The sequence below is a fragment of the Chlorocebus sabaeus genome, chromosome 3, assembly GCF_047675955.1.
Source record: "Chlorocebus sabaeus isolate Y175 chromosome 3, mChlSab1.0.hap1, whole genome shotgun sequence".
Classification (NCBI taxonomy): Eukaryota; Metazoa; Chordata; class Mammalia; order Primates; family Cercopithecidae; genus Chlorocebus; species Chlorocebus sabaeus.
Window position 1 is genome coordinate 7,381,760 of NC_132906.1, and position 19,423 is coordinate 7,401,182.

Here is a 19,423-nt window from a genome sequence, read left to right on the forward strand (position 1 = left end):
TCTTTGTACATTAGAGATGTAAATCTCTTCTATCAGATGTTACAGTCTCCCTCCATTTTGTTGTTGGTCTTGAATTTCACAAGTAATTTATGCTGTCAGTGTTGAAATGTCGTGCTTACTCTGTTTCTGTCATACTATGTTTAAAATAGAAAAATATTAAGCCAATTTTTGTTAAAATAACATGGAACTCTCTGATCCAATGAGTTAGTAATTTGAATATAAAGGACCATCATTGTTTTTTATAATTAATTTGAATACACTGTGATTTTTATTGTGAATGATCTCCAGTAATCAGTTACCCTTAGTTAATGGCTGTGTGTTCTCTCTTTTCTCTGCTTTTTAACTGGTAGGCTTGAATGTTCTTCCTGTTGGTTATCTCCAGCCTCAGTCTATTCTTTTCTTAAAATATACAAGTAACATTAGATTGAAACTTGCTAAAAATATGATAGTTCTTATAGAGAAAGACTTTGAGAGTTGACTTTCCTTTCCTGCTAAGTAAAGAGTATTTGTGGCTGAGTTTCCAGGATTGGGTTGAGATAAAGATGTACTTTGGAAAGAACAGATTAAATTTTGTTTTAACAAGTGTGAGGTTCAACCATGTACTTCCTGTACTTTATTTTAATTGGCACTTTGTGTGCAGTGACCATTTGTTTTTGTTGAATCAAGAAAGCTTCCTCCAAATTCATGATTTTTGTTCAGTTGATTGATTTTTAAAAAGAGCTCTCATGAGTTTGTTCTGGAAGCCTTTTTTTAAAGGTATGTATAGTAGTATGGTGTTTGATGCTTTCTCATATTTAAACATCAACTGAAATTTTTGTATGCCTTTTATATACAGTTTGTAATACTGTTGGCTATACTCATCATATAGCTTTGAAGATTTTGAGTTCTTATACACAGTAATGGTAGTTTAAGTAATGGCAGTTTAAGTAAGACCGTGGTGCATTTGCCACTTGGACCTACAAACTAGTAGATCATTCTAAGGTTAGCTGGTTGGCTTCTTTACACTCTGGTCATTCTATTTGCAAAGTTTAATAGCTGATATTTAGGGGTCTAGCATTATTGATAGCTCATCTCTGTTTTCCTAGGAGGTAGCTTTGCGGAATGAATTAGTAAAGGTGAACTTAAAATTCTCATCCACAAACATGCTAGCCTAAGCTCCGAGTTAAATGTAACCAAAACCATGTGGTTTTCCCCAACTCTGTTTTATTCCCAAGATTTGTTGTCCTTGTATTTTGAAAATGGGGAAGGAGAACTTTTAAATTCTAGTTATTTGAGTGAAGTCTTCATCTGTTCTCATTCATTCCATCCACGCTGATTAAATATAAAAAGATTTATTCATTTGGGTATTTGTATTTGGTTATCTTAGGTTTAGCTAGAATGACATTAAGATTGTAAAGTGTAAAGGAATATTACAGAATGTGGAATTGATTTCTTTGAGTTGGAGATGAGATGTTATAGTTAAGAGGACAAGTGTTGGAACCCGACCTTATGTTAATTTTGAGATAATAGGCAAGTTATTTTAACCTCCTCTCAGACTTACTTTTATCATCTGTAAAGTTGGTATAAAATAGGCGCTATGTCACAGAATTATGTGAATTAAATGTGTTAATGGATATAGTGTTTATAGTGCCTTGTACTTGTCAAATGGTAGTTATTGTTATAGTCTTCTATTATGATCTGCAATTTAAAAGTTTAATTATGCACAAGACTGCTTTTCATTATTTACCATCTTTGTTTAAATTCAATTATAATAAAACTCATTTCTGAAAAAGTGTACACGTAAAAGTTGAATAAAATGGAAACCTTTTGTTAACAAGCCAGTAGACATTCTGGCAGCTACATAGTGACAGCTACGTGGGAGACTGAGGTGGGAGGTTTGAGTTCAGGGTTTTGAAGCTGCAGTGAGCTATGATCTGGCCACTGTGTTCCAGCCTGGGCAACAGAACAAGACTGTTAATATAATGAATGCATTTGGTAAGGGACTGAAATTGATAGAAAACTTTAATGTTCATTACAATTGATAGATTATAATGTAAATAACTTTCTTGTTTAAAAAAAAAAAATTGGCCTGGCATGGTGGCTCATGCCTGTGATCCCACCACTTTGAAAAGATGAGGTAAGAGGATTGCCTGAGACTAGCCTGGGCAACATGGTAAGACCCGTGTTTAAAAAGAAAAAAGCCCTCGTGAGATGGCTCACACCTTTAATTCCAGCACTTTGGGAGACTGAGGTGGGTAGATAACTCGAGCCCAGGAGTTTGAGACCAGCCTGGGCAACATGGCGAAACGCTGTCTCTACAGAAAATACAAAAATGAGCTTGACTTGGTGGTGCACGCCTGTAGTCCTAGCTACTTGGGAGACTGAGGTGGGAGGATCACCTAAGCCCAGGAGGTTGAGGCTGCAGCGTGCTGTTTGCACCACTTCACTCCAGCCTGGGAAACAGAGCAAGACCCTGTCTCAAAAAATACAACAACTTACTTTCACTCAAAATATTTTAATAACTTGGCATGCTATTTTATTTCTTTGTGTCTGGTACGTATTGTGGTTCCAGTCTAAAGAAAAAGGATATAAGAAGTTGCAGTTGGTGTTCCAGTTGTTTAGAAATTCAGTGTGCCCTTGCATAGCAAGATCTTCCAACTGATTTTATTTTTGGTAGCATAAAATCCCTTTGTAACACTGAGATTTTAAGAACATAAGTAAAGACTGCTTTGTAGACTTCCTTAAATTACTATGTAGATAATGTTTGTCCCCCTCAATGACCTGACTCATAGCAGAAGCTACAAATTGTGTATATGTGTTTATACATGTAAATTGTGTTCTGCCGTGTTTGATATAATTTTTCTCATTTTATACTTATTTTTATTTTTTGAGGGGCAATGTCTTGCCCTGTTGCCCAGGCTGGTCTCAAACTCCGACTTCAAGTGATCCTCCTGTCTCATCCACCCAACTTAGCTGGGACTACAGGCACATGCCACCATGCCCAGCTAATTTTTTAAAGTTCTGTGGAGACTGGGTCTCACCGTGTTGCCCAGGCTGGTCTTGAACTCCTGGTCTCAAATGATCCTCCTATGTCAGCCTCCCAAAGTGCTGAGACTACAGGCATGAGCCACCTCACCTGGCCCAATGAATGACTTAAATGACACTTTAAAATGATTTATGTTTTATTAATCAGAACATCTTTACAAACTTGAAAAATAGTAGTATACAAATGTGAAATATCTCTTTTCAGATACTGCTTAAATGAATATATGAATTTATTATCTTTTACAGCATCAACTCAGCAGCCTATCTCCTGACACTCCTAAGGGTCTTAGGTACATCGATTGAGAAACCTCTGGCCTAGGATTTATTATATATTTATTTCAAAATAAGCCTGCATTTTTTTTTTACAACCTCCTGTGACTCCTAATGATCTTCCTTCTCTTCATTAAATATCCTGATACTTTAGCATATCTGCAATTATAAGAATTAAATATCAAAGTATACCATTAATGATTGGTGGTTAATCACTTGAGGCCAGGTGTTTGAGACCAGCCTAGGCAATATAGCAAGACCTGGTCTCCACAAAAAATTTTAAAAAGTTAATGGAGCATGGTGGTGTTCACCTATAGTGCCAGCTATGTGGGAGACTGAGGTGGGAGGATCGTTTGAGCTCGGGGGTTTGAAGCTGCAATTAGCTATGGTTGGGCCACTGCGTTCCAGCCTGGGCAAAAGAACAAGACTGTCTAGAAAAAAGAAGAAACAGAAAAAAAAATTACATTATTTCAAAGTGTAAATAGTGAAATGATTATCTATACAGTGATTACATTTTTGATGTTCAAAGGAGGTTCTTATAATTCAAGGCATTGGAAACTTTTTGTCCTAAACCAACAATTAGTTTTCTCTAGTTTATTATTAATGAGTAGACCATGATATGTAATAATGTGTGACTGATAATGTGAGGCATTTTGGAGATGGTGCTGTTTTGCAATTACCAAAAGAGTTATGCTCTGAAAATTGGTCTGTTACTTGGTAGCTTTAACTACATTTTTTTATACAAGTGCTGATATTTATAGACTGTTATTTTAGCTGGACTCTGAACTTTTTGGGAGAAGAGAATAGATCTTCTTCATCATTTTATTTTTAAGAATGATAGAGAGGTTTATACTGAAATGTTGAGTAAATCAAGGAATGAAAAAATATACATATGTGCATCTAGACTTCAGAACTAAAACAGTCCTAAAATTACCTTCTGTTCTTTCCTTTGACATAGTGAGTCTAGAGGCTTACCTCCCTTGTATTGAGAGTGGACTTCCCTTAGTCCTAAACCACTGGAACTGGCTTTTATAAAATGGGGCAAAGGTTTTTGGAAAAGCTAGAGCTTTGAGGGCTACAAGTAGTGATCTTAAAAGCTCTCAGTGTTAGCCGGGCGTGGTGACTCACACCTGTAATCCCAGCACTTTGGGAGGCTGAGCTGGGTGGATCATGAGGTCAGGAGTTCAAGACCAGCCTGGCCAACATGGTGAAACCCTATCTCTACTCAAAATACAAAAATTAGCCAGGCGTGGTGGTGGGCCTCTATAATCCCAGCTACTCAGGAGGCTGAACCAGGAGAATGGCTTGAACCCAGGAGGCGGAGGTTGCAGTGAGCTGAGATCGCACCACTGCACTCCAGCCTGGGGTGGCAGAGTGAGACTCCATCTCAAAAACAAACAAACGAAAAAAGCTCTCAGTGTTGAGGTCAAGCTCCAAAGGGGCAAGGAGCTAGCTACAAGGACTTGAGATGTTGAATTTTTAAACCTTTACCCCTTTTCATTTTGGGGAGTGGCTCCAATTTCTGTTTGTACCACTAATTATTTCTTCTGCAGATCTTCTCTCTGACGTTATTAAAAACTTTAGTGCTCAAAGTGTGATCACCAGACCAGGAGCATTTGCAGTCTTCGGAGCATCTTTAGAAACACAGAATCTTAGGCCTTGCTCTAAGGCCTACCGAATCAGAATCTTTTAGCAAGATCCCTGGAAGATTTCTGTGTTCACTATTGTTTGAGAAGTACTACTCTAGAATATATTTTCAAACCTTTTCTTATTCTTGAAAACTTTTATTCAAACCTGGAGCTTGTTTGTTTGTTTGGTTTGATATTTTACTTTTGAGACAGTCTTGCTCTTATCACCCAGGCTAGAGTCCAGTGGCACAATCTTGGCTCACTGCAAACTCTGCCTCCCAAGTTCAAGTGATTCCCCTGCCTCAGCCTCCAGAGTAGCTGGGATTACAGGCGCATACCACCACGCCTGGCTAATTTTTGTGTTTTTTAGTAAAGACAAGGTTCCACCATGTTGGCCAGGCTGGTCTGGAACTCCTGACCTCAAGTGATCTGCCCACGTCGGCCTCCCAAAGTGCTGGCATTACAAGCGTGAGCCACCTCACCTGGCCAATTTGTTTGTTTTTTGAGATAGAGCCTCACTCTATTGCCAGGTTAGAGTGCAGTGGCACAGTCATAGCCTACTGCAGCTTTGAATTCCTGGTCACTTCAGCCTCCTGAATAGCTGGAATTACAGGCACACCACCACACCTGGATTATGAAAAAAATTTTTGGCAGGGGGCAGGGGTAGAGATGGGGTGGGTCTCACTATGGTGCCCAGGTTGGTCCTTGAACTCCTGACCTCAAGCAGTCCTCCTGCCTTGGCCTTCCAGAGTGCTAGGATTACAGGTATGAGCTGCTGTGCCTGGCCTCTGCTGGATGTTTTACCACGGGAAAAGGGGGTGTATTAGTCCATTTTGACACTGCTATAAAGAAATACCTGAGACTGGGTAATTTATAAAGGAAAGAGGATTAATTGACTCACAGTTCCACATGGCTGAGAGGCCTCAGGAAACTTACAATCATGGTGGAAGGGGAAGCAGGCACCTTCTTCACAGGGTGGCAGGAGAGAGAAGCGTGTATGAAGGAGGAGCTGTCAAACGTTTATAAAACCATCAGATCTCGTGAGAACTCACTCACTATCACGAGAAGAGCACGGGGGAAACCACTCCCATGATCTAGTCACTGCCTTAACACATGGGCATTATTAATATAATCTGAGATGAGATTTGGGTGGGAACACAGAGCCAAACCATATCAAGGGGATTGGGAATTTTGTTGTACAATGTTAACTTACACGTTCAGTAGGACACGGCATTTTCAAATGGTTTTATTTCATAATAACCAGCAAGGTGGAACTGGTCAGGCTATCAAGAATAGAGGATCGATAAGGGAGTTTACCTGTTTTGGGGGACCACTGTGTTCTTAAAAGTTGGTCTAGGTAAGGATTTCTAGAAGCTCGGAAGGGAAGAGGAGTTGTTGCTTTTGTTTGCTCTGAAGGAGGGGCTTGGATATTAAAGAACTGAAATGGTAAATAAACATTTCCCTTAAAATTGTGTTTGCCCTGTTTATTTTCTCATCTTCTCTTTAAACTCTTCCTTTCCCTTAGCACCTGCTTCCAATTAATCACCAATAGTTGTTTTTAACCTACCAGATGTTTCCACAAGTAAGCCTTCACTAGTTCTCTGTTTCTGTTATTATTGCCTCAAGTTCATCTCCTTTCTCGACTAGTGATTTGTAGCCAGGGCAGTTGTGTCTTTTTACCCCCAGAGAACATTTGGTAATATCTGGAGACATTTTTGGTTGTTACAACTGGGTAGTTGGTGCTTAGTGGTATTTAGTGGGAGGACAGAGATGCTGCTAAACATCCTACAATGCACAAGACAGCCCCCCACAAGAAAGAATTATCCAAAGTCAGTGGTGCTGATGTTGGGAAACCCTAACCTAGACTACTGCCAGAGTCCACTAATTTGTCGACCTATTTCCATTTTTACTCCCTCTTCCCCAGTTCTTCCTCCACACTGCCACAGACATTCCTTTCTAAAATGCAGATCTGATTTTGTCATTTCTTCTTTGCCCAGGGAATGATCCTCAAATTCCTTAGTATAGGAAACAATATGTTTTTATTTACTTGTTTATTTTTATTTTAATTTTTTTTGAGACATGAGACCACATGTCCCTGCAGCCTTGACCTCCTGGGCTTGTGATGCTCCCACCTCAGCCTCCAAAGTTGCTGGGACTATAGCCATGGGCCACCATGCCCGGCTCCTTTTTTCATTTTTTGTAGAGGTGAGGTCCCACTGTGTTGCCCAGGCTGATCTTGAACTCGGCTCAAACAGTCCTCCCATCTCAGCCTCCCAAAGTGCTGGGATTACAAGCATGAACCATTGTGCTTGGCACCAAAACAATACTTTTTGTTTGTTTGTTTGTTTTGAGACAAGAGTCTCACTCTGTCACCCAGGCTGGAGTGCAGTGGTGCCATCTTGGCTCACTGCAGCCTCCGCCTCCTGGGTTCAAGAGATTCTCCTGCCTCAGCCTCCTGAGTAGCTGGGATTACAGGCGCGCACCACTACACCTGGCTAATTTTTGTATTTTTAGTAGAGATGGGATTTCACCATGTTGGCCAGGCTGTTCTCTAATTTCTGATCTCGTGATCTGTTCACCTCAGCCTCCCAAAGAGCTGGGATTACAGACGTGAGCCACCGTGCCTGACCAATACTTTTAAAAAATTGTATTCAGGCTTCATCTTTTGTTCTCAAACTTGACCCTTTGCTAATGGTGAACTGAATACTTGTGATTTGCTCTAAACACCACCATGTCTCTGTACATACTTTTCCCCTAGCCTATACTACATACTTCCATCTCTCTTATTTTCCTATCTAGGCACATTTGTTTTTCCTTCAGAACTTGACTTGGGTGTTCACTTTCTCTGTGAAGCCACCTTTGTTTCTGCTCTATTCATACATGATTACTTATGCATTATTATATCACAGTGGGTTATGATTTGTTTACATTTCTGTTACATCCTAGCCTGTATTCTGTCTTCAAGCCAAAGGTGTGTATTGTATTCCAAATACTTAGAAGAGTTCCTGATACAAAGTAGGTTCTCAGATGTTTAGTTGAAAGTACATTTTTTCTTCAAGGAGTAATTAGTAATTTGGAAGTTAGCTTATAGATGAAATATTGTTATAATTTATGTTCTATGCAATGAAACCTTTCTATATAATCTTTTGCCTCACCATAATGTTTTACATTGCTGCCATCTCTTTTCAGATGTTATTTTGTATTCTGTTGCTTCTAATGGTACATTAAATAGTATTGATACCTTAGGGCAAGGGTGTCCAATTTTTTAGCTTCCTTGGGCCACATTGGAAGAATTGTCTTGAGTCACACATAAAATACACTGACACTAATGATAGCTGATGAGCTTTTGAAAAAATGGCAAAATAATCTCATAATGTTTCAAGAAAGTTTACAAATTCTTGTTGGGCCGCATTCAGAGTCATCCTGGGCCTCTGGTTGGACAAGCTTGCCTTAGTATCTTTTCATTTAGTTACACAGAGAAGATTTTACTTTTGGATTAGAGTTTAATCTCTGGCTATTTATTCAAAAAATTTAGGGTTTATAATGGCATATGTTTAGAGATCTCTTCTACCTAAGAGGAGAGGCTTTAGGCTAGTTAAGGGTTTTGGGGCATGGAGTGGAAGGAGAGGAGTGATGAATTCCCTTTTTGAAATGAAGAAACGTTAATTATTTAATGAGTGCAGTTAAGGAGGGAGGATGATACATCAGATGTTTTTAAAACCATTTTTGGGAATGGGCACGTGGTTCACACCTGTAATCCCAGCACTTTGGGAGGCCAAGGCAGGTGGATCATTGGAGCCCAGGAGTTTGAGACCAGCTTGGGCAACATACAGAGACCCCCATCTCTACAAAAAATACAAAAATTAGTTGGGCGTAGTGGTACATGCCTGTAGTCCCAGCTTCTCCGGAGGCTGAGGTGGGAGGATCCCTTGAGCCTGGGAGGTAGAGGTTGCAGTGACCTGAGATTGCACCACTGCACTTCAGCCTGGGAGTCAGACCCTGACTAAAAAAAACAAAACCCAAGAAACAAAAACAAACCAAAGAACAACAACCTTTTTTTTTTTTTCAATGTTGTTTACTGGGCTACTGAATAGAAAGTGAATTGTATTGACTGTAATAACTGTGTCAAAAGTACATCTGAGGCCCAGTGCGGTGGCTCATGCCTGTAATCCCAGCACTTTGGGAGGCCGAGGCAGGTGGATCACCTGAGGTTAGGAGTTCGAGACCAGCCTGGCCAACATGGTGAAACCCCGTCTCTAATAAAAATAGAAAAATTAGCCAGGCATGGTGGCAGGTGCTGTAATCCCAACTTCTTGGGAGGCTGAGGCAGGAGAATCACCTGAACTAGGAAGGCGGAGGTTGCAGTGAGCTGAGATTACACCACTGCACTCCAGCCTGGGCGATGGAGTCTAAAAAAAAAAAAGAGATACTCTGTCTCCAAAAAAAAAAAAAAAAAAAAAAGTACATCTGATTTCGTGAAGGATCTGAATTGCAGAAGACCTTTTAAAATAATTTTCATGCATTCAGATATATGATCTGGAATTTAGGTGTCCATGTATAAATCATTTGACAGCCTGAGATTTTGATGAAGTAAACATTTGATATGTTGAACTTTCCTGATAGAACAAGGTTAATCTTCAGCTCAGAAATTTTCATATATATGTGTGTGTGTGTGTGTGTATATATATATATTTTTTTTTTTTTGGTAGAGATGGAGTCTTGCTCTGTTGCCCAGGCTGGAGTACAGTGGCGTGATCTTGGCTCACTGCAACCTCTGCTTTCCGGGTTCAAGCAGTTCTCCTGCCTCAGCCTCCCAAGTAGTTGGGACTGTAGGTGCACACCGCTACGCACGGCTAATTTCTTTTGTATTTTAGTGCAGACAGTGTTTCACTGTGTTGCCCAGGCTGGTCTTGAACTCCTGAGCTCAGGCAATCTGCCCATCTCCGCCTCCCAATGTGCTAGGATTACAGGCGTGAGCCACTGTTCCTGGCCAAATATAAATTTTAAAGTAGTGAATGTCTAATTAGGGTTATGTTATTCTTACTGTATGTCAAAGCCTTGTAGTTTTCTATTTGAACACAAAAATGTACAATTTAATTCTTATACTCTTTCCAAGGAATTAAGTTACTAGAAATAACTTGCTTTAAAATTCTTCCGCTTATAATGTGGTTCCATGGCATGAATCACTAGGGTACATACTTATTCTCATTCACAGAAGTTCCCTCTGTGGCTTTTGTAAAGTATGATAGCAAATAAAAAGAAAAAATGTTCCCTATACCATAGACATAGAGAATAACTAGATTGGTTCAGGATTGCATAAAGGTGGAAGTATGTTAGTCTCATAAAAGTGTGTCCACTGGGCTGACGTGGTGGCTCATGCCTGTAACCTCAGCACTTTGGGAGGTGGTGGATGGCTTGAGTCCAGGAGTTCGAGACCAGCCTAGGCAACACGGTCAAACCCCATCTCTACTAAAAATACAAAAATTAGCCTGGCATGGTGGCGCATGCCTGTAGTCCTGGCTACTTGGGAGGTTGAGGTGGGAGGGTCGCTTGAGCCCCCGAAGCAGAGGTTGCCACTGAGCTGTGATTGCACCACTGCATTCCATCCTGGGTGACAGAATGAGACACTGTCTCAGAAAGCAAAAAGAAATAAAACTCTGTCCACTGCCTTATTTATTGAGTAGGTAGGCAATCCAGTTACTTTTTTCAGTGCAAGTTTAGTTATTTTTGTCCTTGGTTTTGTTTTGTTTTTTAAATTTGAGACAGAGTCTCACTCTGTGGCCCAGGCTGGAGTGCAGTGGCATGATCTCGGCTTATTGCAACCTTTGCCTCCCAGGTTCGAGTGATTTTTCTGCCTCAGTCTCCTGAGTAGCTGGGATTACAGACATATGCCACCAAACTTGGCTAATTTTTGTACTTTTAGTAAAGATGAGGTTTCACCATGTTGGCTAGGCTGGTCTTGAACTCCTGACCTCAAGTGATCCACCACCTCGGCCTCCCAAAGTGCTGGGATTACAGGCATAAGCCGCTGCGCCCAGCCTTGTCCTCTTTAAATCAAAGACAATATAGCAGGTGCATACTTGTGGAATGGATAATCTAATTTGCATGGAATAATTCACATAGGCATTATTTGCAAGACTTTTGAAATTTGGAAATTATGTCTTCTTCAGATTGGTTCTCTTTATACTAGAAAACATAATTAATATATTTGACTGGCTATGTTTTTTTTAAAAATAGAGACAGGGTCTTGCAATGCTGCGTGGGCTGTTGTGGAGCTCCTGGGCTCAAGTGATCCTCGTGCCTCAGCCTTTGAAGTGCCGGGATTACGGGCATGAGCCACCATGCCTGACCAGCATCTTTTTTTGAAGAAACTTAATTTTAACTCTTTGTTTCAGCAGTCTTATACCTCATGACAGAGCAATGAGTAAACATATATTTTCTTATTTCAGAGTTTAAATTAGTTACCTTCCCAAGCATGAGTTAGTATTTTCTGAAGGGAAAAAAATATATATAAATTTTCCTTAAGATGCAGTGTAGTGCATATTTGCTGTAATTAAGAGAAGTAAAATGGTGGAAACAATCACTAATTTTCATGAACGAAAGTCCTGCTAACCACTATTAAGATGGTTTATTAATTTTCTTACAATGTTAGGCAAATAATTTATGATTTTATTGAATAATTTATTCATTATCAGTCTGTTCATATTATTGAGATTTAAAAGACCAGTTAAATTTGTGTTATTGTTTTGTTGTTGTTGTTTTTTAGTCTGAGTGTTTTTTTTTTTCATTGAATACTTTAGGTTGAATGCCTATTTAAGATAGAGTGACTTATAGTCAAGTCTAATGTGCATAGAATTAAAATTTTTAAAAAATCAATTTATTAGGAATCAACTGCTTTTTAAAAAGTGGATTAGTTCTCAGTAGGAAATAAAGTAACAAGATGGGGAGCTGAAAAAGTTGTAGTTTGGTGAACTTAAAAAAAAAAAAAACTATATTCTGTACCCTTGAAACCATTTCTTTGTATTGCAGTGAGAATAGGTAAGTGACAGTAGAAAAAATTTTGCAAAGCATTTTTCTTGGCTGATAAGTTGAATTTCTGTTCATTAAGTAAAGTTGTATACAATCAGATTAAAATGTATTTTTCTAAAAACATTTGTTGCTTTATATAATATTCTTTAGCCCATTAGGACTGTGGGTTATTTTGGAGATGTGGGTTTGATACTGGGGTGGGAGATGGTGGGTGGTGGTAAGGATATTAGAAGGAGTGTTTTAGAAACTTGTTTCCTATCCCACCGTTCCCAGTATCCTCTATATGTTAGTTATGTTAGTTTAGATTAGTGTGGGGGATGTTAGGAGTGGCCTGGTTTCTTTCCTTCTTTTTCCTAGCCAAGGAAGTATCGCCTGGGGATGCTGGAGGAGAGGCTAGTTCCGATGGGATCAAAGGCACGAAAAGCAAAGAACCCTATTGGCTGCCTTGCTGACAGGTGTAAATCAGGAGTACCCATCAATATGGTTTGGTGGAACAGAGTCACAGAAAACAATTTACAGGTAAAAATAATTTTTATTAGACATTTCTTGAAAGTGAATGTCTTGGCTGCTTTCTGTGTCTGTTTGGGGTGGTGGGTGTGAAAGGATTGGATGACTTAGTTGATATACTTAGGTAATTTAAAAAATTTCTAATCAGAGTATAAGGTTAGTGACCCCCTAACCAACTAAATGATTTTTTCTTGGTGGCTTTTTGAGCTTTTCCTCTTTGTAGAATATTTTACTTTTTTGTTTGTTGTTTTGTTTTTTGAGACAGAGTCTCGCTCTGTGCCCGAGGCTGGAGGGCAGTGACGCCATCTCAGTTCTCTGCAACCTCCGCCTCCCAGGTCCAAGATACCGTGCCTCAGCCTCTCAAGTAGCTGGGACTGCAGGTACACACCACCACGCCTGGCTAATTTTTTGTAATTTTAGTAGAGATGGGGTCTCGCCATGTTGGCCAGGCTGTTCTCGAACTCCTGACCTTAGGTGATCTGCCTGCCGTGGCCTCCAAAAATGCTGGGATTACAGGCATGAGCCACCACTCCTGGCCGATTATTTTGCTATTTTTAATTAAATTTAGTTTTCCCTTTTTCAATTTTATTAATACTTGAGTTCAATTATTTTTAATACCCAAGAGTTATTCAGGATAGGACTACATTCAAGAGTTATATAAGGCCGGGCATGGTGGTGCACGCCTGTAATCCCAGCATTTTGGGAGACCGGGGGAGGTGTATCACCTGAGGTCAGGAGTTCAAGACCAGGCTGGCCAACATGGTGAAACCCCGTCTCCACAAATATACAAAAGAAAAAAAAGTTTTTTTAGCCAGGCGTGGTGACGAGTGCCTGTAATCCCAGCTACTTGGGAGGCCGAGGCAGGAGAATAGCTTGAACCCAGGAGGCAGAGGTTGCAGCAAGCTGAGACTGCACCATTGCACCCACTGCAGCCTGGGCAACAGAGCAAGACTCTGTCTCAAAAAAAAAAAAAAAAAAAAAGAGTCATATAAAATTTCTTACACAGAGACACATTTATTTGGAATCTGAAGAACAAGATGCTTCATATGTTGTCTTTTTAACATTTTTACTAGGAAACAAAAATTATATGTAAACAAACTTGTTAAGAGTTGCTCTAAAACTAACTTCAGTAGTATGTTGTCATAGAGTCATTACAAATACATTCCATCTTTGACTCTACCTTTATTGTCAATATTGAATAATGCAAATGAAAATTTATAACTCAGGTAGCTTCTATATAAGATTTTGAAGTACCAACAAAAAATTTATATGCCATTTTAATATGGATAATAATTGTATTCCCATTTTTGAAAAATTGATAATCATTCTGTAATATAGTTTTATTAACCAAATTTCAATTTAGCCAAAGGTAGAATGTCTTTCCTCCCAAACTTGCATTTGAAATATATCCCGAGGCAAAGCTTATAATCCCACATGTACATACCATACACAGAAAAGATGTAACAAAGGTAACAACTTGGTTTTGTTTCTGTTTCCAACCTTATATTATAAATAGGTTCCACAGTATTTTGTTCTGTTTAACATTGATACATTAGTAGTATCTGTATTGCCTTGGGCATAGGAATAAATAAATTATTCCAAAAGTAAATATTGCAAAATGTGGTATTTGCTTCAACTGATATTTTGGTAATATTTTCTAAAGATAAGAAAAGGTGGGAGTTTCATGCAACCATATGCTTCAGATTTCATTGGAAAGTTTTGACTATGTCAATTATGAATAACAATATAGTTTTTTTTTAACTGAATTTGCTTGTCTTTGATATCAGTAGTGGAGAGATTTTTGATATGGATTGTTACAATTGTTTTTTAGTTTAAAAAAGAAGGTCTGAAAAAAAAAATTGGACTCTAACTATTTAAGAGCAGATACAAGTGAAACTGGAATTACTTGTAGGTTGTGGGGGTGAAATACTTACCAATGCAGAGGTGTAGCCACTCGACCTCTCCACAACTGCCCCCATTATCCTGGTGGCAGTTCTGAGGTACTTTGTTTTTTAGAATAGCTTGAAAAATCTTTAGGTTGGTTATAGTTATGTTTTATTTATAATTAAAATGGTAATAGATTTGCATTAATGTGTGAAATATTGAATTGGTGTTATCCGAATCTTTCAAATACTGTTATTTTATACTTCAGGTAGTTCTTTTCCTTTAAGGACATAAGGAATGCTGTACCCCAAATTTAGAACTTTACAGTCTCTAAAATGCTTCACTTTACCAGGCACATGTTGAAGTACTGAAAAATACCCATCTCGTCTCCATTACTGTCTGTGTGGATTCCTAAACTGTGGAGTCTGGAATAGTTTATACAAAGCAAAGAGTATGTTGATCCATATTTTTGTATTGGAGTTTTTATCTTTTTCTTGTAAGAGAAAAATAACATAAATCAATTCCATATCATTTTTTTCCTTTTGTGTGATTAGAAATTATTTTTAATATAGTTTTGTGTTTTTGACATATATTAGTTTAAAGAATTTTGTCAGGAGCATATTCATCTTTCCCATTCCATTTGTTTCCTTAAATCTTAGGTCCTCTCAATCCTAGGGTCAGAAAAATGTTTTAACATCTTTTATGATAACAATTATGACTGTATTTCTTAAATGGTTGTCTTGTGCCAGGCACTGTGCTAAGCTTTTTACATGTATTGTCTTTTGGTATTGCTAATAGCTTATGGGGTAGATGTTACTGCTAGATGAAGAAACATCTTCAGAGAAGCTAAGTAGCTTTAAGGTTAAACAGTAGAGGAACAGAAATTTGAGTCCCATGTTTGTCAGACTCAGAATCTCTTTACTTCTATGTGCTGTAGCTCTAGTAGCTACAGTTGGTTTAATTATCTAACTGGTTAACTGAATTTCTGCAGGACAGCTTTTTTTGAGGATGAGAATGCATCCATATTTGTCTAGACACAGGCTGTAACTTACGCATGACGCTGCGGCATTTGTAAGCTCTGTCAGTTTTCCTCGTGCTTCATCTTTCTTCTCAGTGCCATTTAGCTACTTTTCTTTCTGGAACTTTAAACATTTCTTTATGTTCATTTCTTAATCTTGACCTAACATCTTGGTCTTTTTTTCTGCTTCTGAAAACAAAGGAAAACCAGCAAACCAACTAACAAGAAACTTAACAAAACCTTTGTCCGAGTTTCTGAGCTCTGTTGGAATGCAGTCATTCATATTGCATTTATTCTCTTCAGTGCTGGATTTCTTTCAAGAGGCCCATGATTCCCTACCCTTTATTACTTAGTAATCTTTTAGCTCATTTTTTACCAAAGATTTTATGATACGAAGGAGCCTGTCTGCCAAACATGGCATTTGTTAAATGGTGATACATTTGAAAAATACATGTATGGAGCTGCTAATTAGAGAAACAGAGAAGCTTAAAATTTTCCTTAATCTTTTGTAGGTTTGTAGAGGGTAAATTTATTCTTCATATGGCTGTTTGAAATATTGATAAGACCCATCTGATCTCCATTAGTATGTTTGTAAAGTCCCCAGTTGGGAACCTTTGGAATAGTTTCTACTCTTTTCTCTAAATTTCCTTACCACCCATTTACTCCTTAAATGTCTGCAAACTGGTGTTACCAAAATTTTATTGAAACTGTTCTCAGAGTTTTCCAGGGATCTCCATAATTGCCAAATCCAGCAGTTTTATTGAGCACTTAATATTGCTGGCTACTTTTTTTTTTTTTTTTTTTTAATCATGAAACTCTTTCTCTCTCTCTGTTTTTTTTTTTTTTTCTTTTTGAGACAGGGTCTCTCTCTGTCACCCAGGCTGGAGTGCAGTAATGCGATCATGGCTTACCTCATAGTCTTGACCTTCTGTGCTCAAGCGATCCTCCTGTCTCAGTCTCCCGAGTAGCTGGGACTACAGGCACATATCACCACACCCAGCTAATTTTTTTTTTGTTTTTTTACTTTTTGTAAAGACGGGGTCTTGCCATGTTGCTCAGCTGGTCTCGAACTCCTGGGCTCAAGCTATCCTCCTGCCTTGGCCCCCCAAAGTGTTGGGATTACAGGTGTGAACCACTGTACTGGCCATGACATTTCTTTCTCTTTGCACTTTTTAATAAAAAAATTTTTTTTTAATACAAAAAAATTAGCTGGGCGTGGTGGAGTGTGCCTGTAGTCCCAGCTGCTTGGGAGGCTGAGGCAGGAGAATGGCGTGAACCTGGGAGGCGGAGCTTGCAGTGAGCCGAGATTGTGCCACTGCACTCCAGCCTGGGCAACAGAGCGAGACTCCATCTCAAAATAATAATAATAATAATATATATATATTGTTTTAAGAGATGGGGGGGGTCTCACTATGTTGCTTAGGTTGATTTCAAACTCCTGGCCTCAAGTGATCCTTCCACCTCAGCCTCCCAAAGTACTGGGATTATAGGCATAAACAGCCACAACTGCCTCTCTTTGGACTTTTCACTCTTTATTTCATCCCTGGCTCCTTGTGAGCTCCTGTTCTTGGTTCACTTGTTCTTTGCTTTTTCTTGTATGCCATTGATTCTGAAAAGTTACTTTTAGAATTGTCTTATGAGTTCAAGGCCCAGATTTTTTGTGCCTCTGATATCTTTGCATATGGGTAAATATGCCACTCTCCCTACATCTCTGGAAAGTCTAGAAACATGGTTTAATTTTTGGTTTTCCAGATTTACTGCTTCTCATATATTTCTCTTATACTCCTTCTTCAGTTTATGGTATTATCTTCCTGGTCTCTGAGACTAAGTATTCCTTCCCTGTCATCTCTTTGATTCTACCACTTACTTTTTTTTTCTCCCCTGGATTACTTTTTTAATCTAACACATATTGTAAGAAGGAAACTACTGTGCTATGACAAATCATTAATTAAAATAGAATATATTGATCCGTGTACATTTGTTATAGTAAGTCTTTATAACAGTAAACACATATTATCCCCATTTGACAACAGAATTGGGCCTTAGGAAAGCTTAATGCTAGTTAGTGGTAGAGCTGCGATTCTAGCCAAGATCTGTACTAAATTTTGAGATTTTTCTGCTGTATTATCTGCCTCTAATTCTTACTTTTTAAAAGTCTACAGTATCTTACCCCTCTTTCCTTTTTAATAAATACTGAGATTGTTTATTCCTTACACATAAACAGCTTCTGAATAATTTTTGTCAATTTTTTTAGGATTTAATCTTTTCTACCTCTCTGGGTCTGTCTCTTCATATCCATCCACATATACTACATCCTAACCATATGAGATCTTTTATATTACATAAAATGTAAAATACATTGTCAGTTCACTGAACCATTGTTAACTGAGCCTGAAAAACAAATCTTCCTTCTTTTTCCTTTAAGAGATGGCTCAAATACTACTTTCTCTGGGATTACTTGTCCACACAGCAGGCAGGATGGAATATATATATGTACATACGCACACAATTCGTTTAACTTTACTATTCCCAGTGTATTTGGTGTTTAACAGTTATTTCATTCTGTTTTGTATTAAATTTGTTTGCCTGTTTGTCTTTTTCTACTGGATTGTAAATATTTGAGGTTAAGCATGTGTTTATTTCTGTATCCTGAAGGTATTAGGTTGGTGAAAAAGTAATTGCGGTTTTGCCATTACTTTTAATGCAAAAACCACAAATACTTTTGTACCAACCCAGTATTTTATTGTTTTTAAATGCTACTGTTTAATTTTTTTTTCTTTCTTTCTTTCTTTCTTTCTTTCTTTCTTTCTTTCTTTCTTTCTTTCTTTCTTTCTTTCTTTCTTTCTTTCTTTTTCTGTCTGTCTGTCTGTCTGTCTTTCTGTCTTTCTGTCTTTCTTTCTGTCTTTCTTTTCCCCCCAGACAGGATCTCGCTCTGTTGCCCAGGCTGGAGTGCAGTGGTGCAATCTTGGCTCACTGCAACCTCTGCCTCCCAGGCTCAAGCGATGCTCCCTCTTCAGCCTCCCGAGTAGCTGGGACCACAGATGTGTGCCACCATGCCTGGCTATTTATTTATTTATTTTTGGTAGGGACGGGGTTTCACCATGTTGTCCAGGCTGTTCTTGAACTTCTGGCCTCCCAAAGTGCTGGTATTACAGGTGTGAGTGGCCATGCCTGACCTTAATTTTCTTTTATTGGGTAATATGTGTAATTTTGTGGTAATTTATTTTAAGACTTTTCTATATCATTTATTTATTTATTGAGACAGGGCCTCACTCTGTTACCCAGGCAGGAGTGCAGTGGTGTCCTCATGGCCCACTGCAGCCTCTACCTCCTGGGCTTACGCAGTTTTCCCACTTTAGCTTCCCAAGTAGCTGGGACTACAGGTATGTACCACCGTGCCCAGCCAGGTTTTCTTTGTATTTTTTGTAGAGACAGGGTTTCGCCATATTGCCCAGGCTGGTCTTGAACTACTGGACTCAAGCGACCCACTCACCTCAGCCTCCCAAAGTGCTGGGATTACAGGTGTGAGCCACCACACTGGGTCTGGGTTTTCTGTATTTAAAAAAATTAATCATAGACTTTTTGGAGCTCATAGCCACCATATGTTACCACTGCTTAGTTTTAATGTCACACAACTGATTTCGTACATAGGATATTTACTTATTTTGAATATTAGAGATCTTCCATCTTTAAAAAAAAAAAAAAAGTTTAACGTTATCCAAGCATTCTTGCTATTTTTCAATCTTTTAAGCCTTGTGATAGACTTAATTACTTCTTGACAGTGTTGTTTAATGAGAAAGCATCTCTGCTTTGTGTTTTTTTTTTTTTTTTTTTTTGAGACGGAGTCTTGCTGTGTTGCCAGGCTGGAGTGCAGTGGTGTGATCTCGGCTCACTGCATCCTCTGCCTTCCAGGTTCAAGTGATTCTCCTGCTTCAGCTTCCTGAGTAGCTGAGACTATAGGCTCACAGCACCACGCCCAGATGATTTTTGTATTTTTAATAGAGATGGGGTTTCACCATGTTGTCCAGGATGGTCTCAATCTCTGGATCTCTTGACCTCCTTA

At 38.7% G+C, this 19,423-nt stretch overlaps 1 protein-coding gene across 4 annotated transcripts in view; it reads left to right on the top strand.

The window, feature by feature from the left end:
• Positions 1 to 19,423, top strand: part of PAN3 (poly(A) specific ribonuclease subunit PAN3) — a 157,124-nt gene that overhangs the window by 44,933 nt on the left and 92,768 nt on the right. For 3 of the 4 annotated variants that reach the window (XM_008021813.3, XM_008021814.3, XM_073013094.1), the window contains one exon: positions 12,309 to 12,470. The exons of the other annotated variant lie outside the window; for it this stretch is intronic. In XM_008021813.3, the coding sequence (XP_008020004.3) occupies positions 12,309 to 12,470 (162 nt within the window). The remainder of the gene's footprint in view (positions 1 to 12,308; positions 12,471 to 19,423) is intronic. 4 annotated transcript variants of the gene reach the window in all.